The 26,535-nt window shown below is 33.2% G+C and overlaps 2 protein-coding genes across 2 annotated transcripts; both read right to left on the bottom strand.

The window, feature by feature from the left end:
- Positions 1 to 4,938: 4,938 nt before the first annotated feature.
- LOC21398165 (guanylate-binding protein 1) lies at positions 4,939 to 13,231 on the bottom strand. Its single transcript, XM_010112866.2, has 14 exons — positions 12,806 to 13,231; positions 11,924 to 12,085; positions 11,588 to 11,653; positions 10,919 to 11,062; positions 10,630 to 10,743; positions 10,050 to 10,151; positions 9,785 to 9,970; positions 9,272 to 9,361; positions 9,073 to 9,207; positions 8,553 to 8,675; positions 7,494 to 7,579; positions 6,794 to 7,406; positions 6,541 to 6,618; positions 4,939 to 6,415 (listed from the first exon to the last, which is right to left on the bottom strand). The coding sequence occupies exons 1-14, from the start codon at positions 13,061 to 13,063 to the stop codon at positions 5,369 to 5,371; spliced, it is 3,204 nt and encodes a 1,067-aa protein (XP_010111168.1). The 5' UTR covers positions 13,064 to 13,231; the 3' UTR covers positions 4,939 to 5,368.
- A 9,751-nt stretch (positions 13,232 to 22,982) lies between these two features.
- Positions 22,983 to 23,702, bottom strand: LOC21398163 (glutaredoxin-C9). Its single transcript, XM_010112864.2, has one exon. The coding sequence runs from the start codon at positions 23,623 to 23,625 to the stop codon at positions 23,164 to 23,166; it is 462 nt and encodes a 153-aa protein (XP_010111166.1). The 5' UTR covers positions 23,626 to 23,702; the 3' UTR covers positions 22,983 to 23,163.
- Between the last annotated feature and the right edge of the window lie 2,833 nt (positions 23,703 to 26,535).

Raw genomic sequence — 26,535 nt, 5'->3', positions numbered from 1 at the left:
TAATAATTTGTTCTTTTGAGACATTTTTGACTTAATAAAAGTGATGTTATTCCGAGAGAGTTTATACGTTCTCGTTTGAAGAGGATTATTCGTGGATTTTTGTTTTCCTTTTTCTTTTTTTTTTGGGGTACAAGGATTATACTTGTGCACTTTGCAATATTTGTATAGTAGCTAGATATAAGGAGTACTTTTGTTTGTAGATACCACGTTTTAGATATTTGTGGATTCAATCTTTCTCTCTAAAAAACTCTTATGGCTTTATCATTTTACAATTCGAACTACAACTCAATGTGTTTTTTTTTTTTACAAAAATTTAAATTTAATATTTTTATTACAGTATTTTTTTTTCATATAAATTCACGTAGCATACTTAGCTAGTTGAAAATATGAAACCACGTATTAAATATGCACTAATCCAGCTTTTTGCTCTATTGTATAAATATTCCCAATATCTTAATTTACTCGCTGTCTTTTGGCAATTTACATTTACTCGTTGCAGACTTCTCGTTCATTTTTACTATGTACTTCGCGGCCATTGTCGTCTTCTTTTGTGAACTCAAAATAGTTGTATCACAAAAACGAAAAACTTTAAAACTTCTTGTGCAAGCAAATTAAATGAATTTCTTGCATAAGAAGCAAAAGTCTATTCCTCGTCAAACGTATCCTAGTGATTAGACAATAAATAATTAATGAATGTATCTACCATGTCTAGGGAACCCTTACAAAAAATTAAAACTAAAATTAAAAGGGACTTTTTTGGGTAGGGTCTTTCTACTGGTAAGGTCAGTATATAACCATAAAATTTGGTCCAAAACACATTAAATTGAAAAAATATACAAAATAGACAGCTCATGATACAAATTTGACAACTGAAAGTAATGAACTATCAGTAGTTATTTTTTCTAATCCTACCAGAAAAATTGACAAATTGGATCTAAAAACGTATGCCTAGAGAACCTCCTTCCACGACACAAAGATGTTTTTTTTTTTTTTCTTTTTAATTCGTAGTAGCTACAAGAGACTAGATTACATTCTTTTAAGATTTTTTACAGTAAGATTTTAAAAAATAAACTATTAGTAAGTTTTTGTTTTAGAAAGACCTTTATCAAAAAAAAAAACAAAAAAAACCTTGGGAAGATAAGTCTTCAATCCCATGTTGCGTTCGGAAGGTCGGTGTTGAGTTGACTCTGGGGATGTCTTGACTTTGGCCTCGTTCATTTCACTGATTCGAGTTTTCAATTTTAGGTTTTTACAGTAAAAAACTCTCAGAAAATGTCACATCTAACTTTTTCTACTACAGTGAAAAGTTCTCAGAAAATGTCACATCTCAGCTCAAATTAAAAATTCGAATCCGCGAAGTAAACGAAGCCTTTATAAATACAATGCCGAAATCTGTTGAATATTTGTGTATGTAATTAGCCGGTTCAATTACGAAGGGCCCATTTAGTTGCTGATTCGAATTGAGATGTGATTTTATGTGAGAGCTTTTTACTGTAGCAAAAAAGTTAGATGTGACTGTTTCTGAGAGCTTTTTACTGTAACAAAACTCGAATCGGTGAAATGAACGGGGTCGAAGTCTCCTTAAATTATGTTAATTGTGTTAACATGCATGGAACTTTAAAATACATATATTGCGGCCTTGATTTATAATACTTTTCCATATTTACCCCTGAACTTTAAAACTTGTTATTTTTATCTATACTAGCACATTCGACACATGCAAGCAAGTTAAATTTATTTATTTCTTTAAACCCTTAACTAATCCAGGATCCGTTCTCTACTTTTCCCTTCAGTCGCATCGCTTTTCAGGAACTACTATAAGGGGTAAATATATCTAAAGATTTTTAGTCTAACTAATTTATTTAGAGTGAAAATGTTGCACCTAAGCTTAAAATACGTAACAAGTCTGCACTTCCGTCTAAAAAAATAGCACGTTTCAAAGCTGAGGGGATAAATCCGAAGAAGTATTATACATCATAGGCGTAGCATGTACATTTTTAAAGTTTAAGAGACATATTAGCACAAGTGATCACATAGTTGAGGGGAAATTTATAAAATCTGTCCACTAATTTAATTATCTCTCCTAAAACATATAATTGGTTTTTTATTATTATCATTATTATAATTATTATATATTACTATTATTATTATTATTATTATTATTATTATTATTATTATTATTATTTTGTTCTCCATACACATAGCCAGATATAAGTAAGAATTAGTGATCATATCCCAAAAATCTTAAAAGGAACTCAATTTGATCAAACCATGAAATGCTCTAACATTAATTCACGGGAGAAAAAAGGAAATAGACCAAAATTTAAGATGAATTAAAATTAATAAGTCAATAGTTTACATAAGTTAATAAATAGGTAAAATTACTGTTTTCGTCCATAACTTGTCTGGTTATGAACCATAACTTGACAAGTTATTGTCCATAATTGTCCATAACTTGTCTGACTATGAACTATAACTTGACAAGTTTGTCCATAACTTATCTGATTATGAACCATAACTTAACAAATTATAGCCTATTAATTTTTATAACTAAAAATTGGCCTATATACTTTTTTAAACTTTTCATTTTGACATATTTTCTACTATTTCCCTTAATTCATTAACTTCGTAGTTACTTGACGTACATGAAGCAATATTATTCTAGAAAATCTGAACAGTGGAATATCGGCCAGATACATCGGATTTTCAACAAAGACGTGCAGCTCATGCAACCAATAAGAAAGTAGAGAGCTTGTCGACCAAGAAAGAATCATCGGATTTTCAAAACAAAACAAAACAAAACAAAACAAAAAAAAAAAAACAGAAGTCGGTTGTTGCTTATTTAATTCTGTGAGCCTTCTAGGAAGCTCTTAACTTTGTTTAGTTCCAGTCAGCCGTCGCTCTAAACTGCTTTGAAGTTCCAGGAAAACAAAATATTATTTCTCAGTTATATTTTGATCTTTAATAAAGCAAAAACTTTGTCTTAGAAAACAAAACTAAATGCAAACAATAACAAAACAAATATAAAAATAGAGCTGCAAATAAGTAAAAATTATGATTTTCTCATTAAGACGTTACGAATAATGAAGAAAACAAAACAAATATAAGAATAAAACAGTAAAAAAAAAAAGTCTAAGGTTTTTCAGATATATTAATTTATTAATTCTTTATACTTTTTCTTTCCTAAACAATCAAAGAATTTATGCGACATACTACACGGTGACTTCGCCCTGAAGCTTTGCAACTCCAATTATTGGTTTGGATAAATTATTTCTCTTTCGACTATTATTTTGTTTTTTCGTTTTTCTTTGGGTAATTATTGGACAAGTAGTTGAATTGTTGTTTGGTTGAAATTGGATGGAACATGAACGGACCAAGGAGGAGAAACAACAAGAGAGATAGATATCGCTTTCGCTTCATGACCAATGAGACTCAAGACTTTTTTTTTTTTTTTTTTTTTTTTTTTGCTGGTAAACAAAAAAAGTTTAGTTATAAACTATTACTTCTAACTTATTCTATGTTTCTACAATAATAGCTGGAGATTTATTTTTTGCTATGGAGCCACTTTATTGGATGTCATTTTCTAATCCAGTCTGTGAGGGGAAAGAGGGAGTCATATAATGCACACTTGTCAAATATTAAGGCATCGTTCACTTTGCGGATTCGAGTTTTCAATTCGAATTGAGATGTGACATTTTTTAAAAAAATTTTACTGTAGCAGAAAAAGTTAGATGCGACATTTTCTGAGAGCTTTTTACTGTAGAAACCTAAAACTGAAAACTCGAATCGGTGAAATGAACAAGAACCAGTTGAGTTCTCTAATTCGAGTTTTTAATTTGAGTTGAGATGTGATTTTATATAAGAGCTTTTTACTGTAGTAAAAAAAATTAAATATGACTATTTCTGAAAACTTTTTACTATAACAAAACTCAAATTAGTAAAATAAACGGAACTTAATAATACTTCAATAGTAGTAATAATAATAGTTACAATAACAATGATAATAGGTAAGAAATTATGATAAAAAAATGGACGGCGGATGAGACGACGTCTGTCTGCATCTTTCTTGCAGAGTGGGCAATAGCAGGAGTTCAATTCAAACCTCCTGAACTTTAGCGATGTCGTTTTCAGTCATTTCCCAATCAAATGGCCCAGCGGCAACAGTTAATATCAAAAAAGAATCCCTTTCTTCTCACCCCCATTGACTCTTGACTTGAGGGCACAACGAAACAATATTAACAGACGTTCTCCGATAAAGTCTCTTACCGGTAGGTCAGTTTATGACTTCTAATTAAAATTATTTATGCAGTGCAAAGAGTTTTTAATACAAATTTAACAGTTAAAATTAAAAAAAAATAGTAAGAAATAGGTCAATATAAAAAGCTTAAGAAAATATATGAAAAGCTTAAGAAAATATATAGGCCAACTTTTAATTATAGAAATTAATAGGCCATAACTTATCAAGTTATAGTTCATAACCAGATAAATTATGGACAAACTTGTTAAGTTGTGATTCATAACCAGACAAGTTATGGATAAAAACCGAGAATAACTTGTCAAGTTATGGTTCATAACCAGACAAGTTATAGACGAAAACAGTAATTTAACCTATTTATTAACTTATGTAAATTATTGGTCTATTAATTTTAATTCATTTCAAGTCTTTGACCTATTTTCTTCTTTCTCCCAAAATTAAAGACCAATAGTTAATTTTTCTGATCCTACTTTGAGAAACTCCCAAACAGAGACTTTAAATAAAATAAAAATTCACGCAATTTGCAGAAGTAATTAATCCTTCAATTTCTTCCTCTTTCGGACCCACAAAAGCAAGGATTTGGTAACAAAAGTGGGTCGACATTAAACTGCTACATATAACGTAAGCAGCATAAACAAACACAACGGATGCAAAAATAAAGCACAATCAAATCAAATGAAAAATAATGAAAACCCTCGGTCCAAATTTTTGATTCGCATACAATACTCAATTGTTTCCTCACAACCCTCTAGGTCCTAACCATCAAATGATTCGCATTGTTGGAAGAGAAAGAACATCTCAGAAACTTTACACACGAAGACCCATAAAACCACTAGAAGAAAAGAAACTACATTACAAGCAAAAGGACTGCTTAATGCTACCTATAAAGATCTAAAGTCAGTAGTAACAAGCAGTAGTTCTTCTCAACCCTTTGCTAGTTAAACCAAGATAACTTAAAAAACGGAAAAACACAAACAAAAAGCTGAAAGTTTTTGCACAACTGAAAATGGTACTTCTCATAATGAACACTTTAAACTAAGCCATTTACGTCCTAAGTTGGTCTACCATGTTGACTCCCAGAAAATTACACCGGTGTAACTGCCGCCTTAGAGGTCATGACTTCTGGAGGATACATTTCTCATACAGAGCAAGAATCTCCTTTTTGTTGGGATTTCTCAACTGAAGTAGCTCAGCTCCAAAGTTATGTTTAGTGAGTTCTTGCTTAAGTTTCTGGATGGTGAACTTTGTGTAATCCTCCTGGTTGGTTTGCTGACTATGGTTGTTATCCTCGTCTCCCCTGAATATCGAGCCTCCATCCTCTGGCTGCAACTTTAGAGGGCTTGTCGTGCTTCTGGACCGCTTATTTACTCTTGCAACTCTGTCACTTGTGTCCATGTCTTGAACAGATTCAAAACCCATCTCATAGTCGTCCACCGCCCTTACACGCTTCCCATGTGAAGTAGTCTTGAGCTTACTATCCAAAGCTGTTTCATTTAGGCGAACAGAAGTCAATTCTTGCTGTAGCAAATCAAGTTTTGCCTGCGCAGCTTGTAGCTGAAGTGAGAGGGCTTCTGCCCTGCTGTTTGCGTCTGCATGTGCAGCCCGTTCGCTGTCCAGAAGATTTTGAAGGGCTTGAACTGTACTAGCCCTCTGTTCATTATTAGATTTCAACAGTGACTCTATTTCTCTCTCCCTTTCTTCAACTCTTCCTTCCAGTAAAGCAATTTTTGAATGAGCTTCCATCTCAGATACACGAATTCTTTCTAATGCATCTGCCAAGTCGATTTTCTCTCTTTGTAAACTCTCTATATGCCTTTCAGACCTCTCAATTTGTGCCAATCTTTCCATTGCCAACCTCTGCATCTCACTCTTCTCCTTCTGAGCGGCATCTGATTGAGCTCGTGCTTTATCAGCAATATCTGTTGCCCTGGCAGCTTCTCTTTCAGCAATTTTACACCTCTCCTGGACTTCCTCAAACCTCTTGCTCTCAGATAAATATTTTTGCTCCAAATGGATCTTCTCCTGCTCCAACATCTTTTTCTCTCTCTCAAATGAGTGGGACCTAGCATTGGCAATTTCTAGTTTTTCACTTAGCTGTTTGATTTCCAGCTTCATTGATGATGTTTCAGCATCATAACTATCTACCTTTGATTTGGCAGCCTGCAAATAGTTAGTGATAATAAAAGTTAAGCAGAAAGATCGAGCAGGAATTAGGAATGGGTTAGACTTACAAGATAACGTACATGCTATCGTATTTCTGTAAGCGTGTAAACAAAACAACTCACCTTCAACTCTAATTTTAGCGTAGTCAAGCACTGCTCAGCATATTCAATCTTTGCTGCCTTATCCTTTATTTCTTCTTCCTGCATGTCCATTAATAAGGAAACCACTTATAGCCTGCTCTTTTATTTTCAGATGACATTTTGATGAATGTAAGTATATAAAACCATGCGCAATAACTCATAGCGCAATATCTGCATGTGTACAATTGTTTGTGTCTATCAGTGATTGCAGAAAGAAAAAGGATAAGAGAGTAACCTTCTCAGCCAAACTGCTTGCAAATTCTTCCCTAAGAGCATCTTCTCTCTTTTGTGTTTCTTTACTTGTGCGTTCTTGAACAGTTGCAGCCTTCTCTAATGCAGCTTTTGCTTCTCTGAAAGCAATGTCAAACTTCCGTTTCCACTCCTCTGCCTCCTCTTGAGCAGACTGAACTTGTTCTCGAGCAGCAGCCAGCCTCGCTTCAGCTGCACTGCTGCGGGACTTGAGAACTGCAATTTCAGAACTTGCTTGATCTTCCTCAGCTTTCTGCTTTGACAAGACCTGTTCATATTTTCTTTTCCATTCGAGAGACTCTTGCTTGGAGGAATCCAACGACTTTAATAACCTAGAACACCTCTCACCCAATGAACTGCAATTACTCTGTAAGTTTGTTATGCGGCTCATGTATTCATCAGCTAGCTTTTTCTTGTCACTGAATGCATCCTCATAACGTTTCAAATATTCCGACTTGGACTTCTCACTAGCTTCAAGCTGCTTGTTAAGTAATCCCAACTTATCTTCAATTGATCGGCATTTCAAGAGCAATGCATTCTTCTCTGATCCAACTTGATCAATTAATCTCTTGGTGAGGTCAAGTATGGGACCTTCCAAACTGGGGTTTCATCAAATTGAAAAGATTTTTAGAGACAAACCTATATACATACTATACACACAATAAGGGTCGTAGAAAGAGGCAAACCTCTTCTGTAAGAACATGACCAGTTTCTGAGATTTTCCCGGACCATGACATGATGCTTCATAATCAGATATGAGACCATCCAAGACCTGCAAAACAAATCACGAGTCTCAAGTCACCGCTTAAGAAACATTTGGCATATCATGTGAATACAAAGGCCAATCAACAAATAAAGATGAAAAATAGCCATATATGTAGGAGATCGATCAATGCATTTGCAGCTTTTGCATTCTCTTTTTGGGGCTACATTATCTCTGACTATGAGCAGTGATTTGTACTAAAGAAATGTTCATTATAAGCAAATTTGGGCAGGCTATCCAAAATAAGGCTAGTGCCTATAGACTAAATATTGCGATGTATCCATGTATCTAACAAAGGAGATTTCAGAGTAGATATCTTTTAGTTGTGAAAGTAAGGCTCTTCACAACTAAAAGAAATAGCAACCATAGATGTCATAATGCAGAAGCTCCTGAATGTCGCTCTTCAAATTAAAAAACCAAAAGCATATTGAAAGTGAGTTAAGCACCTAATGCACTCCACTTTGAGCCACTCACAATAGCTAAAGGCTCTATATTTGTTCCAGTGGTTTGTAATTCTGTACCACTAACAAACTAGGGAAATTAAGGACGTAAAACTTGATTTATAGCATTTCATACTGTTATATCAGCGATCAAAATTAAGATACAAGTCTAGTAATTTTGTATTTACTCTGGACTTACACAAATCCAGCAAACAGGCGTAATTTATAGCATCACAGCGTCTTACCAAAACCAAAGGCACCATAAAAAAGTCTTAAGAAAGCATAGGCGAAAACTAGTAAAATAACCAAAAAGGCTTTTCTGTCAAGGAAGGATGTTTAAGTTAAATCCATAAAGCATTCCAATGGTTTGGGAAAAAGAATAATCAATCAAAACTAAACAGAAAAACAAAATCTTGTAATCAAACAAGATGATTGAACTTCATTATGCAAAATGCATCCGAAACAAATTGTTCTGGATGTTAAATTGATATCCCTTAACATCTACACTGTATGAAAAACATCACTTACCAAAAAATTCTTACCTTCACAATATTGTTAATATTAGCATCAGTAGCATGGCAAGCAGTTCTCAGCTTCCTTTCCATCCCTTGTATAGCGTTTGAACATTGCAACTCAGCCTCCATATATGCATTTCTCTTATAATCCTATACGTGCAGCAAAATATAAATGACAAATCAATAATATGGTCCATGAAAGATGGGTAACCAAATGCAAGCATACAGAAACACCGGGTACCATACCAAATATTAAAAAGTTCATATTAATGGGGATGGGGGCTAGACTAAAACGTGTGCAAGAATTACCTACAGTATTTGCATGGCTGACTCTACATTTCCACATGCAGTTGCCTTTGACATAAAGTCAAGACTAATATTTTTAACTAGGATTAATTTCATAAATGCCCCCTGAACTTTGTTCTTTGTTTCAACATGCAGGGAGCATGTTGAAACAAAGAACAAAGTTCAGGGGGCATTTATGAAATTAATCCTTTTAACCACCCAGCTCTAAGTAAGCAATCAAGTTTCTTCGAATGTAGGATACCTCAAATGCCTTTCTGAAGAATTTATGCAAAGTCCCCTCATATTTCTTTCTCACTGGACCAATTCCGACAGCAGCAGAATCAAAAGTAGCCAATGCTTTATGGACGGCTTCTTCATGAGCTTCCCTCAATGCAGCCTAAAACAACATGTGATTAGAAACCAATATAAATCATCAAAAAGTAAGATAATGCAACACTTACTTCTTCTGGAGGCTTAGAACAGTCAAAGGCAGACATGTACACCTCAGTTGCAGAATCATAAGCTCTCCGGCACTCGGTTTCTTCAACATTCTGCAAAACGTTTAAGTTACATTGAAAGATGAGACAAGAAATCAACATCAATCTTCTTATGCTACAGAAATGAGATTCTAAGAGTTATTTCAAAGTTGAGTTTTTAATTGAGCCCTTACAAAATGTGTATGTATTCTGTTGCTAATGATGGTTCTGTATGTTTTATTCAATGATTCATAAACATCATAGTGTCACAATAAGATATCTTTGATGATTCTGATTTTTATCTCTTTCAAGCCATGGTTATCTTAACCTAAGCATATTATATTGTCATACGCTAAATTCCAAAACTCACATGATATAATATGAATTAATAACCAGTATGTAGCCCTGCTTACATCCTAAGAATTAAACAATCTCAGAGTTCCTAGTCAGCATCTACAAATACTTTTGAAGTTCCATAATGGTAGTAAATTGGGTTACCTGCCATGAAGAAGATATTGCAGGGACTGCACCCTTATTGAGAGCATCAAGATAAGATTCCGTGATACCAACAAGAATTGGACCAGTCATTACAGTTGCCCCAACTTGCTTAGGCCTTGTTCTTTCAAACACAAACTTCGTCAATGCATCAAGACCGGATCTAAATTCAGGCCTTAGTTTGTCCAACTGCATATAGAAGTAACAACATCTCAGCTCACACACACATAACAGAGTAATTTCAGCGTCAAGAACCCTGAAAACTCACTGATATTTGATCAAGTCGCTGGAGATCATTTTCATTGTTCAAAGGCCGCACAAGGGTGAAACATTCTCTGTCTGGAAATAAAGCTTGGATGGCCTCACGAATCTATTGATCATTTAAAACATGCAATAAGAACCTCCACAACAAAAAGTTGAACTTAAAATGCTAGATGTCAACGTGCCTATAGTATCTCAACAAAAAAAAAAAAAAATGAGGAATGCATACAAGAGAGAGAAAGAGAAGCTGAAGAAAACGTGAGTGACTTGAAAAGGAAAATTCTTGGGATTAAAAAATTTAAGATTGCTTAACGATGGAATACTTATACTGTGGAAAACGCAATCTATTGATATTGTAAATAGGATTTATTAGGAAAGTTTGAAATTTATATTTTGTATCCTTAGGATTAAGGTAATCAGTTAGTTTCCTGATATCCCATGAATAATGGGATAAGGTGTAATCTAGGAGATTCTACTTGTGTATAAAACCCTAAGAGGGCCGGCTGTATAGAATTAATTCAGAGAATAAGAAATATTTTTTCTTCTCCTATTTTTCCACATATACAACTAAAAACATAGATGAGTACCTCATTTTTGGCTGCTACGTCTTTTCCTCTACCTGAAACCGGCTTCAAAGCAAGCTCTAGATAGTCACGGGGCGTTATCCTTTGATCACGTTCTTCTAGATTCAAATAAAAGTCCTGAAACCAAGCAAACATTCAACCAATTGAAGACTGTAGCTAAAAAGCACATTCTCCAAGCATAACAACAAATAACACAAACTAACTAGAGCAACGAAAATAGTGTTTGTTATTATATTGATGTACTTAATTGCACAATATAGAGCAAAAATGTACTTAATTTAGAGCAAAATACCCTTAGAAGCCAGACAAATATAGGGGAAAACTGCCCAAGTTCGGAAGCTGAACTTCTTCCTCCAGAGGCTTTAACACGGATATGCTTCGTCATTTGTGTGACAAGAGAGAGACGATCCAGTGCAGATTCATCAATGGCACCCATCTAATAGAAAGGTGAAGCACGAGTTAAATAAGTGAAAACTCTGATGCAAACTCAAATAATGAATCAAATTACAAAGTTTCATTTCCTCAAACCTATCCGAACAACTTATCACCTAAGCCAAGGACTAGGCCCAGGCCTAGGACCCTAAGAGCCCTAGTGTTAAACACAATAAAGTGAATCTATCAAGCATTTCAGGGAGCATTATTGCCCCGAAGAAGAAACATCTTACTATTGAAGACTAAGCTTGTGTTCAGGTAAAGGGTTTGAACAGAACCTTTTGGTTCAAATTCAATTTTATTTTTTAAACTTTTGTGAGATAAACACTGTAAAACAGTATGGATTAGAACCCTTTACCCAAACAGCCCATATGAGTTTCCCTTTTGCACAGAATGCGAGCACTCAAGCCCATTTTGAATTGAGAAAATTTATATATATATATATATATATATATATGAGACACCATTTTGAAAGTCCTTGGAATCCAAGTATCAAGGACGAACGCAACTCAGCATAAGTTTTACTAACCTGATTGTAAATGAACATGCTGGATAAGAGCACAGCTAAGGAAAATATTTGAGTGCTGTACGTTCCCTGCCAAAAAAATAAAAACAAAAAAAGAGTCAAATGCAATGATACTCCCCAAAAAGAGGGGGGGGGGGGGGGATTCAACATATAAAGGAGGCATCACCATACAGTTCAAAGGAACCACACTTATACATTTTTACGTATATGCATCAAACAGAATGAAACAGAACGTTGTATAATCAGCTTCAAAACCAATTAGGCAGTTACTTTTAAGTTTAACACACACAAACCAGACGAACAGCACTAACATGTTATTAGCAAAGAATTGGAGCTAACCGTTTGATCATAAGCATCGATGCCTTCGCTATCTAATAGTAAAAGATTGTACTCTGTCCCATCAAGAGCAGTTCTCTTCAAAGGTGCACTCCACAACCAAAGCCCCTTGGTACATGGCCGATGGGTCGACGCTACTTGAAATCCACTACTCCTCCCAAGAAGCTGCAAAACATAAATGCAAAGATACATTAAAATTAGAAGTCTTTCTACCAATATCAAACTCTTAAAAATGCAGAAATGAATTACCACGACATGAATTGATGTGTAATTTCACAACTTTCCCGCTCTATCACAATTCTACTAAAAATATAATAGGTAACTTCTCTATCCATCCCATTAAGTTATGGGCAACGTATTCCAACATGGTAGATACTAAAGAGCATCCAAAACAAGAACTATTAGCTATCTGATAAATATTTTAACGAGATTCCCAGTAGTAACAAAATTCAAAACAAAAGCGCAATTTAAATACACGACTGCTTTCCAAATTCTCATTTCCTTGCCACTCGATAATGCCAGAGTACGTTATTAACTAACTAACTAGGGAAAACGCATCAGTTAGTGCTCATAGCGCCACAGAATCCCACAAGCTACAAATTTTTTGACTTTCAGTGTCTCCTTATGCTGTGAGATCTCCATATACAACACATTTCCAATCAAACAAAAACTCTAAAAACTCACACGCCGGAACCATATCAGTTTCTCTAAAACCTAAAACAAAAACCGTAAATTCCACTTAGAAAGCCACTCTAAGCACCAAATTTATCGCAATGCCCAAAACCAGAAACCCTAAAATCAACAAACGGAAACAACACACAAAATTAAAACACTTTTCCCCAAATTCCGGTTCGACATTAGCCACAAAAACCCGAAGATTCACACCTGATTGAGAATGAAGCTCTTGCCCTGGCGAGCCCGGCCGCAGACGGAAACCACGCCGATCGGCCCCTTCACAAGCTGGAGCGTCGCGACCGCCTCCGGATCCATCCGAAACTTTCCCTTCTCGTCGCAGTAGACCAGCCGAATCGGCCTCGCCGGTCCGGTCGCCAGAGCCGCCGACGATGACGACGACGACGGAGAGACCGACAGGGGAGAGGAATCGGAGGAATTGTCCTTCCCTCTGAAGAATTTCATCATCATTTTTCACCTTTTTTCTTCGATTTTCCTTTCGCTTCTTCTTCGTTTTCTTGGTTTTGAATCTTCCGATTTGATTTTGATTAAAAAAAACTTCTTTCTTTGCTTCCAAATCTTTTTCTGTCTTGTGCTCTCCTTGTTTCCCCTTTTCAGCTCTCCGACAGAGAGAAGAGAAGGGAGAGAGAGGGTTTAAAATTGGGGAGGGAAAAAGGACCGGAGCTTTATAGTGTACAAAGAAGGGACTGTAGTGAAATTACCAATGTATTCGTTAAAAGGTGCAAGGGTAACGCTGTCAAGGGAAGGATTGAATGGTAATTTTAACTCTACTGACTTTCTATACCGGTGCTACGGCGTGGTTACAAAGCTAAAGAGTAATTATATTTGCACATACTCTTAAAATTAATATTCGGTTAATAAAAATTTAAAAAATATATATTCCATAATTCTTAATTTAACCTTTTCATACCTCATTCTCATTGGTTCAATTTTAATTTAATTTATAAAATACATAAAATGAATTGAAAAAATGTTCAAAGAAAATTAAACCAATTTAACACAAGCAAAAACTAAATTTACAAACAAGAACAATGAATCAAAGTGGGAGCGTAGGAATTGCATTACAGGACAGACTATCATTCATGCTATTTTCGGTGAACATTGCACAAATCTGGTAACAAACACTCACTTATGTAATGTATATAATTAAAACCTCCATTAAAATTTTGAAAGAGTTTTGATGGAGAAAAATTTTAAGTTCATGAAATCAAAATAGCTTTAATTTTTTGCTGAATAAAATAGCGTTAATTAAAGACGAGCATGCATTTCCATTTTTTTAAGAAAGAATAATATTCATAATATTTATATTTATAATTAATATGGGGTATCTTAGTGGGTTCTAATGTAATTTTAGTACAAAATAAAATTACAATAAATGTAAATTATTATTAAGTGGGGACATTAATGAATTTGATGGGTGCAAATACAATTCCTCTAAAGTTAAAACGGAGAATTTACTTTTTAAAGTTTATAAATCTAGACTTTTATTTCTTATTTTTAATAAATATTCTTTTTTTAGTATAATTATTTAATTAAAAAAATTATGAATTAAAAATAAAATTATGATTCATGTGTTTTTAAAGGTATTTGTGGCAAGTTAATTGTTGGTCAAACTACCGGTGATCTATAACCTTGAACCTTCGTTCTAGAGGCCCATCTTGGTGTACAAGGCAATGGCATGTGGGCCGAGGTGGGTTCTACATTATTGAAACCCAACTGGTGACCAAACGGCCACAGTAAAAGGCGACCTTTACGCAAATGTGACGACCATCTAATTTGAACTTTTTATTACAGATTTTTTTCTTTCAACTTTTCAAATTGATCAATTTTTCCACGGAGGAAAAACCTTGCACAAAATTACGTATTAACAAATTTAGAATAAAATAACCCTGAAAATATAATATCAAAAGATGCTAATGGTAGCTCACTGACAAGTGACGACGTACAATAGTATACCGTTAGACTTACGAAGAAATGAGATAAATATCCTTTTAAAGTATATTAGTATAGATTTTTACCCGTCACTCTTAATTACTATCATTTTAGTCAAATAACTATATTAATTAAAATAGTATTAATTAAGAGTAAATGATAAAAATAAAGACTCATACACTTTTAAAGATAAGTCTAGCAATTCTCTCGTCGAGAAGAACCAATAGTATATGTCCTACCATAACACAAAAGGTAGTTCACCATAATACTAAAAGTAGTCCGTTGTGTAACTGAAATTCTACTGAATGCCACACCAGCAATAGCCTACCGTGGTATTGGGACCATTGGTGGTGTTCCGCGTGATACTGATGATGTCGAACATTGTTGGCATCATCAGAGGTCTTGCCATGTTATTTAATTTTAAAAGGGTATTGGCAACTTTGTTGGCAGACCTTTGAACATAAATTTAAATTTTTATCGGAAAAAAATTACTGTTACAAAAAGGTTAGAATTGTGGTTCAATCTGGCGAGACAAACTGAGTACTGGGCCATGCCCTTATTGGACTTGACTGGACTAACCAAATATATTGGCATGGCAAGGAAAACGAACTTTTGGGCCTACTAACGTTTCACTTCAGCAAATAACTATGTGCTGAGTCACAGGCCAGTTATTTTTGCCTGAAATCTTGGGAGCCACTTGGGTGGGCACTTCTAACCTTATTCTCAGTTTCTCTTCCCTTTTTATTTTTGCTTGAAGTTATTTTCAGCTTCTCATTTGATAAAAATTTCTCAACATTCGTCGAATGATTTCTAGGACTTACTATATATTATTTCACCATGTTACTCAGTTTAATGTTGTAATAGTTCCACCAAACCATCATCTATTCCTTTTTCTTAATTCTTAGCCCGTTTTACTTTCAAAGCAAAAAAGGGCGGTTAATAACTTGATAGTGTTTTTTTTTTCCTTTTAATGTTATTTTGATTAAACTATATAGTATAGTACTTATGACAAGAACGTTATCTCTGATATCATTGTATTAAATTTTAGTTCGCTGATTTGAGTTTTTAATTCGAGTTGAGATGTGACTTTATGTAAGAGCTTTTTACTATAACAAAAAAGTTAAATATAATGTTTCTAAGAGCTTTTTACTTTAACAAAATTCAAATTCTAAACTCAAATTAGTGAAATGAACGAGGTCTTCATTTCTATAAACATTCCGGATCGAGGCTAGCCTACGTTAATGCATGATTTTGCGAGTCCCTTGAAACTCAGGCAGCCTTAAAAACAGTTTTCCCTTAAAAAGCTGCTAAGCAAGAGGAAAGCAAGAACGAAAAACGTGTGAAAAAGGAAAAACAAAAGTGTGAACCCTACTTAACGTAGTTTTATCATTGATCGCAGTATATGCGGAACATTGTATTCAGAACATATCATACATGTTCACATATATATATATAATGTATATAATTGTACCCCACTTAACTGTATATCCACTTATAGTTTGTATTTCAAAAATTTTCCCGTGACTAATCTTATTTAATTGATCAATGTATTATGTACAAGTTGTGCGTCACGCAGCCTAATTATTTGGTGGAAAGGAGTCATGATCATACAAGTCATAAGATCTGGATAAACCACACATCCTTTTCCCAACAACTGTTCTGCAGCCCGATTAGGTAATGGCTTACGCGCACTTGTTTTTAACATATTTGCTTCCATTTAGACCAAACACTTTCATTAATGGACTAGTTCTTATTACGACACTTGCAAACAATATATGTAGGAGAGAATGAGTGTTTTTTTTTTTTTTTTTTTGCTAGAAGCCAATACATGTACATATGTGTGTCATCCGTATATATTTTTTTAATAAGCAGAAATGTTTGTTAAAGAAATAGAAAAAAAAAAATGTTACAAACTAAAACATAAAATATCCAATTAAAAAAATAAAAGAAAACCTAAATAAAAAACATACAAAAATAAATTAAATTAAGCAGCGTAGTAAGAGAAATTCATCAGATTTTCTCATTTTAAACACTTGTCAGTACTCGAACTCTGGTCTTAAGAAATTTTTTTTCTCTGAGATTCTTTGTTCAATTTTTTTTCCTTGAAATACATAACTCTACCAATTATCTCAAGAACCCAAAACAATAGTTTTCATCTCTTTATGGGTCAAAATACTATTTTTTATCTCTGTAGTATTAATGTCGACTTCAAGACTTCGATCTTTTGAAGAGCCGTCCTCAACGATATCTGCCTAAATGCGAATACGCGTCATATTTTTTTTCAAAAAAAAAATATAAATAAATAAACAAATAAATGGAGAGAGAGCTGGCCAATATGTGTTATATGCAACAATATAATGCTCTGCTATGACTGCTATTTTGATCATTAACTTACTTTCATTAATTATGTACTATATATTCAAATGCGTAGAAATATTTAAATAGGTGGGCTATAATTCTCTCTAAATTTAAGGTTATGCTTTATTTTGTGGGAGAGAGAGAAAGGCCTAGTGAAATCAAGGGCTAAAGTAAAGTATACGTGGGATATTATAAATTATATATTATATGTTTACGTCATTTATATTATATATCACACCAGAATCTTGAAATTGGCAGGGAGTGCATGGCATCAATCAAAGGGACATCAAAGAATCAAAAAACTGATAATTGACAATTAGCATATGCATAAAATGTACATAATGGAGTTGTGGTCCAACAAATAATTAGTATCTTTCTACGCTTATGCACTAAAAGGTCGTAAATACGGCATGTATAATCTAACACGTTGCATAAGTACTGGTTTTTTTTTTTTTTTTGTTGGCTCTTCCCCCCTCAGATCCGGACACAGATATCGGCGTCGGCGGAGTCCCCTATCGCAGCGACTCCCGCGATCTCCGATTCCAGCCAAAACCCCCTCCCCTGGCGGCACGAACCCCAGATCCTTGTAGATCGGCCGGCGATGGCCCTCCGGACTACGGACGATGAACGGCGGCCTCGACTCTCTCTCTCTCTCTCTCTCTCTCTCTCTCGCTGATTTCACTGCATAAGTACTGGTTGACTGTAGTAGCAAGCAGACAATTGGGGAAAAATCCTAAAGTATAAATTTATTATTGACTCGTCTCCTAATGATTTAAGTTTTTAGAACATATTGATCAACTATTATAGTATCAGAGAGAGATTTTAAGTTTAAATTTTCGTAATTATATTTTTTATTTTTATTTAAATTGTTATAATGTGTTAAATTTTTAATATATCTCGAGTTTAAATATTCACGTATTAGATTTTTTAATTAATTTATTTATATAATTATCCATTATCCAACTCACATGTGAAAAAAAATGTTAAAATATAAAATTATTATTAATCTATCTCTGTAACAGTTTAAGATTTTGAGATTGATCGGTAAACTAACACTTTTTCGATCATGATGTTCATGATGATGAACGTCACTCCGCTTGGAGTTGGTTATGATCTCTTGGTCAATTTTAAAATGCCTCTCGTGTAGGGTCACAGAAATGAAACTATTATACGAACAAAATACTTTTATTTTCTTTAAACTAAGAATACGTGTAACTAACCATGAACAGAAAAGATCAGAAAATGGACTGTTTGTTCTACAAACAAAATCAGAAATGACAAGAGAGGCTAATAATGACCACAAGATTAGATGATATGATCAGGCATAGAAAATTAATGGGACTTGGATTTGAGAGGGCACTAATCCGATCTCGTATTGCATAACAAGGGTTATTCACAGTTCTGACTCCTGAGCATTTATGCACTTGTCTCACTAATTTTTGATGTTCAGTTTTATACTTCTAGCTACTTTGAGGTTTTTAAAATAAACAATTTTAATCCTTTTGTCACAATTTGTTTATTTTCAGACAAAATATAACACAAAGATGACTCGTAAAGGTTTTAAAATTTATAAAATGGTTTAAAAAATAAGTTGAATTTGAAAAAACTTATTTTTGTAGGAAAAATAAAAACAAATCTAGGCTGGTTGGCACAATTTATTTTTTTTTTTTTTTGGATTTTTATTTTTTTCAAATTTACTTGTCCTTCTACCACTTCGTCTCTCTTACAACTCTTCTAATCATTTTCGTGCTACATTTTGTCCAAAAATATACAATTTGCTAACAAAGAGATCAAAACTATGCATGTATTTCAAAAATCTCAAGGTAACTAGACATCTAAAAGTGAATATCAAGAATTAAAGTGAGACAAGTGCATGTTCTCAAGATCAGTCATGTAAATAACAAAAGAAAAAAAATCAAAATATATTTGTGATTTTAAATATTAATCATGATATATATATATGGATAGGTGAATTATAAAGTAACCTTAGAAACCACACCCATATATATATATATATATATTAATGAACGGAATTGAGTTATCTTTTATTCCATTTCTTGATAAGTAAGAAAACACTAAAAGGGAGTTAAATGATCCTTACTTCTATCCCTCTATATTATTTCTTCTAAAGAATAAATAAAATGAAAAAAAAAAAAGAATGACCGAGAGAGATAAGTTCAGGTTTTGGAATGAGCTGTTGGGAAAAAGACTTGTTGGAAGATTAATGCGGTATGAAATATTCAAGACCTTTTGAGAGTCATCAGAGATCATAGTTAGGTCCATATAATATATTAAATGAGAGGCAAAAAACGGGTGAGGAGCAGCCGAGCCGAGTACCACAAGATCTAAGGATTTGTTCCTATATATATATATATATATATGTAGTATTGGTTTGGTTTGACATTTGTGACTTCCACAATTTCATTTTAGGCATCTTCCCATTTTGATCGTTGTCTACAAACTAGGAAATTGACTAGAAGATCTTTATAGGATTTAATTGCTATACGGAAAAATTATTTAATCAATAAGAAAACTAGCTAGTCAACAATGTTCAAACCGATAATGGGTACTTGAGCTGTGATTTATGGACATATATACATATAAATTATGTAAACCAATCGACCCAACAACATTTTAATACTAATTTTTAGCAGGCTACACACTAAAATATTTCATAGAATATTGTAGATGATGGTTTGGTGTCACTCAAAATATCTTGGACTAAAAACAGGGATGGGAATGGAGTATGATTTGTCAACTTTACCAACCTCATCCTTATCCTCTTCCTAAAAAAAATTAGTTAATCAGATTTATTCTCGTCATATGAGAGTATTCTAATCTCTTTCATATGTAAACAATTTTGTCCTATATAGATTGAACTTTACCTTCTCTTATATGGTTCGTTTAGTAAAGGGATTCATATCATGGTTCGAATCATAGTTCGTGGTTCGCTACAGTATTTTCTCTCTCACAAAAAATACATGTAAAATGAGAATAGTTCTGAATCCATGAACCAAACGTCTCATAATATTTTTGTAATCGATTTATTCGTGAATTTGTGTACTTCTTCTATTTCATTAGAAATTAGAGATTGATGCCGTGTCCGACCCTGTTTTAAGAAATGAAAATAATTATCCTAATTTTTTTATCATTATGTGTAAATAGATCATCTACTCGGCTATAGGAAGCCAACAGCTGAGGATGTGGTGTCTTTAATCTCCTCGTACAACTTCTTACCTGAATATTGTTAAATTTTATCAAACGCGATCCATCTGATTATCATAGATAGTGGAATGTAGAAGTGCTAAGGAGAGGGCCGTATATTCTTATCGTCTCACTAGTGATCTTGCCGGCCATTTGGTTTAATAGAAAATGACACTTACATGGTTTGACTTGCTAGCACTTTTGGTGATCCAAAAGACACAGAATATCTGATACTTAATTATAATTATTCAATGCAAGATTAGTATGATTAGGTTATCATTATTTTAACCATAAAATATTAATCTAACAGTTGTAATAAATTACGTAGTTTAAAAAAAATTTTGACAATTAATGAAATTTAATTTTTATCACACTTAGTCATTAAATTATTATATTTAATAAAAAAATTCATCGATATATATGATTTATATGTGCTTCACGGATTCCCTAAAAAGACCCAAAGGAAACAACAATTTTTTCATTGTAAGGATCATATCTAATTACTACATACACCAACAAGATGACGCATGCCAATACAAAATTTATTAGAGCAACTCCAACCATGCCAGCTATTTCATATTTTTAGTTAAATAGCTAATGATTTAGTTAGAATTTAGCTTTTCTCTACTCCAACCATTAGCTAAATGGTTAGATATTTCAGAGGATTCCTTTCACACTAGCTAAATATAGCTAGCAAGAATTGGCTAGCTATTTGATTTATTGTATTATTTTATTGTTTCATACCCAATAAATGTAAAAGTTCTTTTTTAAATTAAATAAAGTTATTTATATTTAAATTCAATAACTATTAAAATAATATATGTTTAGTTAAAATAAAAAAATATAATTGGAATGACTCACTAAAAAATTAGTAACTAAAATAACTTTCTAGTCATTTTACCTAAAATTTAGTTAAAAAATAGAAAGTTTCCTTAAAAGATGCTCTTAGATTCTACTTTTTCTCATACACATATTGCTTAAACGAGTTAAATTTATTTGGATATCTCTCAATCATTGCGGTAAATGGGTAATCTATACGTCATATGTATATCATCACAAACCAAAATGATTAATAAATTAGCCCCTATCAACTATGTGGAGGATATGAAATTCAAGTCCGCTAAGGAATTGTAGCTCAATAGTGTCACGGAAAGCTTCTAAAATGGCTTTTGGTGAAGAGGAAAAATGGGAATAGATTAGTTATAAGTGACTCATCGATTAATAATAATTTATATATATATATATATATATATTATTGGAGTGCGGGCGTAGGATGAAATTATTATGATTTGCATGGTAGCCAACCTGTGATCTCATCCTTTTCGGAGTCTTCAGAGATAATCCAATGGATGACAAGGACCTCAGATATTTGGCCACGTTCATTTCTCGAATTAAAAATTCGAATCAACAAACTAAACGGGCCCTTGACTATGTGTCTGTGTCTATATATATATATATATATATAATGATTAATGAAAAATAAAAATGATCAATTATAAGGTCTTTTGGCTTTCCTGAAATGCATACAAATACTTATAATTTTTTTATTTAACGCTTTGCTGGCCATGTTAGAGCAACAAAATCACAAAATGTTATTTTATTTCGGAAGGATCAGTTCGTTACATATGTTACTAACCAAAACACAAAATTAATATGATTCTGAAAATACACTATACGGGTATATTTATATTTATGTACGTACAGACACACACACACATATATATATATATATATTTATATATATATATATGTGTATACATATATTATTTGTATACATACACCATGTACTCTAGCTACAAAAGGTGACCTTTTGCCGATTTTAATTTTTGCATACTGTGTTATTTATAGATTCCGGTCAATCCATGCATATATATATATATATGCGACCATTGGCAATCGGTTATATTAGACTTTCCGTACGCCTTATATGATATTGTTTTAATTAGTCATTGTCTTGCATTAACTTGTTTTTGCTTTAGCTAGCTAATGAATCAGGATTTTTATTATTTCTTGTACTGTCGGTCAAATAATATCTAGAAAATTTTGCGAGTTACTTGGTTCTACAAACACGTTTTTGCGAGTTACTTTGAAAACCGCGTTGCACACATACTATAATATACATATGTAATTTTTTGTATCCATATTGAAATTTAGAATTCAAATCTCCCACTTTTTTTTTTTTTTTTTCATAAATAAAAAAAGTTTAAAAAAAGAGGATTTTTTTTATATAAAAATTCAATTCTAGTTTGGAACAAGACAAAATTGATTTTTTCTTAAATAATTTTTTTTTAAAAAGAGGATTTTTTTATATAAAAATGCAATTCTAGTTTGCAACAAGACAAAATTGATCTCAAGAATAGTGTAGGAAAAAAGCAATTAAGAGTAATGGTACGGATTATCCAGATTTATGATAGTGGAACCCATAACTCAGCTTATGAAAGCTAATAGTAATAGACATGCCTCAGGCCCCAGCCAGTTCGAGCACATTAATGAATTTACAAAGTCCATACAAATAATTTGATTTATATTATTTGTACAATATCTACTTTTAATTAATACACAAGGCTGCCGGCAATTAGTTGATCGAATTTTTGCTCCTATATATTAAAATTTTAATCTAATTTCAAGATTCTCTTAATAACTTGTCTAATTTTAAATATTATCTCAAATGATGTTTAATCAATTATATTATGTGTTATTTAATAAATTTAAACATACTTGCAAAAAAGTTATTTTAAAATTTTTGACAATACTGTATAATGTAATTGATTAGATATCATTTAGAATATTAAATTTGTAATTTGTAATTTGGGCGTCTTAATAGTATTGATTAGTACTTAATTACCCTAAGAAATTAATATACAGGGAAAAAAAATAAGAAGAAGAAAATCGTGTACGTTTATGATTCAAAAGGTTAGCAACGAAGGACAATTTGGATTTTGTTGCATTCCTCTACTTCAAAAAAATTCTTGAAAAGGAACAACAGCTTCAGAATTTAAAAAAATAATAATAATAACAAAAACAAAGAAGTGCTAGAGATAAAATAATAATAATAATCAAAGCCACAAAGCGCCAGCTTCCTTGAGTATGGGCACCAATTCACCTGAGATATGGGTGGCCATCACCCTTTCCAAGCCGCCGAACACTTTCCCCCCGACGAACACCACCGGAAACTGAACTTTATTACTACTTTCGTTGCCATTGATATCAATCCCTCCGCCTTTTTTAACGTGATTACTAGTATTAACCTTCGACAATTCCTCGGCGACGGCGGCCTCGCCGTCCTCGTCGACCTGGAATACCGGCGGGTTCACGCCGTGCCCTAGCAGCAGCCTCTTCAGGACGTGGCACATGCAGCATCCGCGCCTCCCGAACACCACCACCGCATTCTCCAACACCATCGCCCGCACGGCTCCGGCGCCGGCGATCGGTTCCTCGCCGGATACATTCGCCGGCGGCCTCGGCTCGCCGGCGGTCCAGCCAGGGACCCATGTCCGGTATGGAATTGCATGTTGCATGGTAATATATGTATTGAAACTGAAACAATTCTGTTAGAGAGAGAGAGAGAGAGGAAGTTGGGGTTTGAGAGAATGGAGGGAGGGAAAGGTAAATATATAATTGAGTGGGTGGAGGAGGCGAAGACTCTAACGTCAACGGCAGTTACGCACTCTTGTACGTCACAGGTACTATGGGGGTGACGAGTTCTACGTCACCCGCGCTGGTAAGGCAGATTCCAAGTAGCTCCTTCTCACCCATATTGCGCTTTGTTTTGTCGTTTTTATAATCCATGGAAATTTGAATGTAAAATGTTGCCTGCAGCCGCGGGGAGTCAGCTTTTCACCTCAATAGGAAGCCACATTAAATTTTTTAATAAATTATTTTAATAGAAATATATAAAAAATACATTTAGTTTAATAGAAATATATTATTTCAGTAGAGATTTAAGTATAAAATTTTAAAATTTTTAAAGATAAATTTTAAAAAAAAGAATTTAAGTAAAAACGGTTGACATTGTTCATCTTTAAGTGACTCCGTCACTAATTACTTGTGTGTGTGGTATTACTATTTTTTATATTGTCAAATTCCAACAAATTATTTCCAATGAAACAGCATGGCTCATAGATCTTTTTAAAGATAATTTTTTTAAGTGCCAAACTTTCAAAGCATGAATTTTTTTTTTTGATGCCCACGATCTTGATTGTCAAGTCACTGGTGGTGTAACAACTGGAAGCACATAATTTATCCATGGAGAAACTAAATATTTAAAAACAATTAAAGAAAGATTTTGAAAGAGTATAACTATATGTGATAAGACTGTCCTTTCTAATTTTGAATATTTGAACACTATTATCCTATTTAAGGTTACAATTTAAGTAGTAATGACGATACGATTCAAAATTCATATAAAATTAGTGAGTTTAAGTTTATTATAAATAAGTTTATATTAAAATCAAGTCGAACTCATAAAACATGATTAAATAGTATATCATTTTTAAATTAATCTGTTAACTCGTAATTGACGGACCGTTTATTAAACGAGAGAGAGGAGAAGGATATAATATATATGCATGTGAATGTGTGTGTGTATATATATATATATTAGTGGAGCCCATAAATGAGGGGTAGGAGAAGGATCTCATTCTCATCCAAAATGGGCGGTGGTGGAGTAATGGCAAAGGCCGCTCCGGGACGGCGGGCCGCGTACACGTAGCCCCTGATCATTTGCGATGAGTGACGTGGCCTCACCTCAATTTTGGTTCTTTAATTATCTTGCTTACCTCACCATTCCACCCACGTGTTCCCCACCGGGCGGTGATTCCTTTCCTTTCCCCTATTCCATTTGCACTTGTCGTTTTCAGCCCACGTTTTCCCTCGCTGACGACCCATGACGTAGACTCCCTACTTGGCCGTTTCCATGATAAAAACTCTCACGTTTTAATTTCCTCAAAAAAGCGGTCAGAAAGACGTAAAACTTAGGCTAACCGTTTACTTTTCGAGTATTAACGTTAACATTAACATTAAAAAAAAAAAAAAGCCAAAATGGATTTTAGTGTGGACGAAATTAATAATATGGGTGAACTTCCCCCAATAACAAGAAAGTTTTGCTTTATTTTTTGAAATATGAATAAAAGTGGTCGGTCTGTCCAGCATGAAATTAACCATCATGTATATATGGACAGAGAAAAAAACATTAATTATAGCACCCCAAAAGAGAAGCTTCGTGTTAAACATATACAATATAGGTCCTATTTGAATGAACTTTTACTCGTGCATTTGAGCATATTTTTTAAATGAATTCGATAGGTTAAAATAATTTTTAAATCTATTAATAAGCAGTTAAAATTTTTATAACTAAAGTTTATAATTTCTATTGAAACTTGATTTCAAATAATATTTTTGAGAAGCGATACTTTGTGATTTTTACCTCAAAGTTTTCTGAAAAGTCTGAAAGTTTTTCTAAGATATCATACAAATACGTCTAAAAAAAAAAAAAAAAAAAACTTTTTTTTTTTTATCGATATCCCAAAGAAACCAAAACCAACTCCTAGAAAATTCTACCTAACAGCCCATAATAATGTTTCGCAAGCTAAAATGTGTTCTTCCATATTATGAAGTTCATGAAGACATAATACAAAAGGGGGACCCATGCCGTGAATAAGAGAGAGGAACAAACCCACGGGCAAGTTCAAATGCCTATTCCAAACTATAAAAAGTAGCCGCTAATCTACTCATTACGTGTTTACCCAATTTTTTTAGTTTTGTGGGTCCACCCTTTTAAGTAGAAGCAGCCATTTTAATTCTAATTCATGCTGATTTTCTCCAAGCGTAACATATATATATATATATGTTATTTATAGTTTTAATTATTATACACACACAAAGAAAAATACAAACCCATTACACACATTCTAATTATAATTAGTTCTCGTTACTCGTCCTAGCTAATCAAGCATAAAATATTCTCTCTCAAATACCAATGAAGTACGTAAAAAGCTAATTCATCTAGAAAAGAAATTTGTTCATAGAAATCTTGAAGATTAAAAGAAGAAAAAAAAAAAAAAGTCCTTTATAGAAAAGGGAATACACACACACACATGCCACGCAATATAACGGCAATGGTCAATTTCAATTATGTATGGAAGGAGAAACCCGCAAGGTTTCTACTCGAGAATATAAAGAAAGACGGAACGGAGATGTCAACTAAAAATAATATATACTGATCATCAAGGAATATATGTTATATAATATACAGGAAAATCAGAAAATGTATGTGTAACTAGGTACATTTACGCACCTTATCCGTAAAATTGGCTTTATTAAAGAAAGTCAATCGTTGTTGTATTATTATTGAGTGGTTAAAAAGCATATATATATATATATATATATATATATATATATATAATGATAGATATATACACTATATTTTT

The sequence above is a fragment of the Morus notabilis genome, unplaced genomic scaffold (genome assembly GCF_000414095.1).
Source record: "Morus notabilis unplaced genomic scaffold, ASM41409v2 Scaffold744, whole genome shotgun sequence".
Classification (NCBI taxonomy): domain Eukaryota; kingdom Viridiplantae; phylum Streptophyta; class Magnoliopsida; order Rosales; family Moraceae; genus Morus; species Morus notabilis.
Note: the sequence above shows the minus strand (reverse complement) of the source record. Positions and strands in the feature narration are given on the sequence as shown.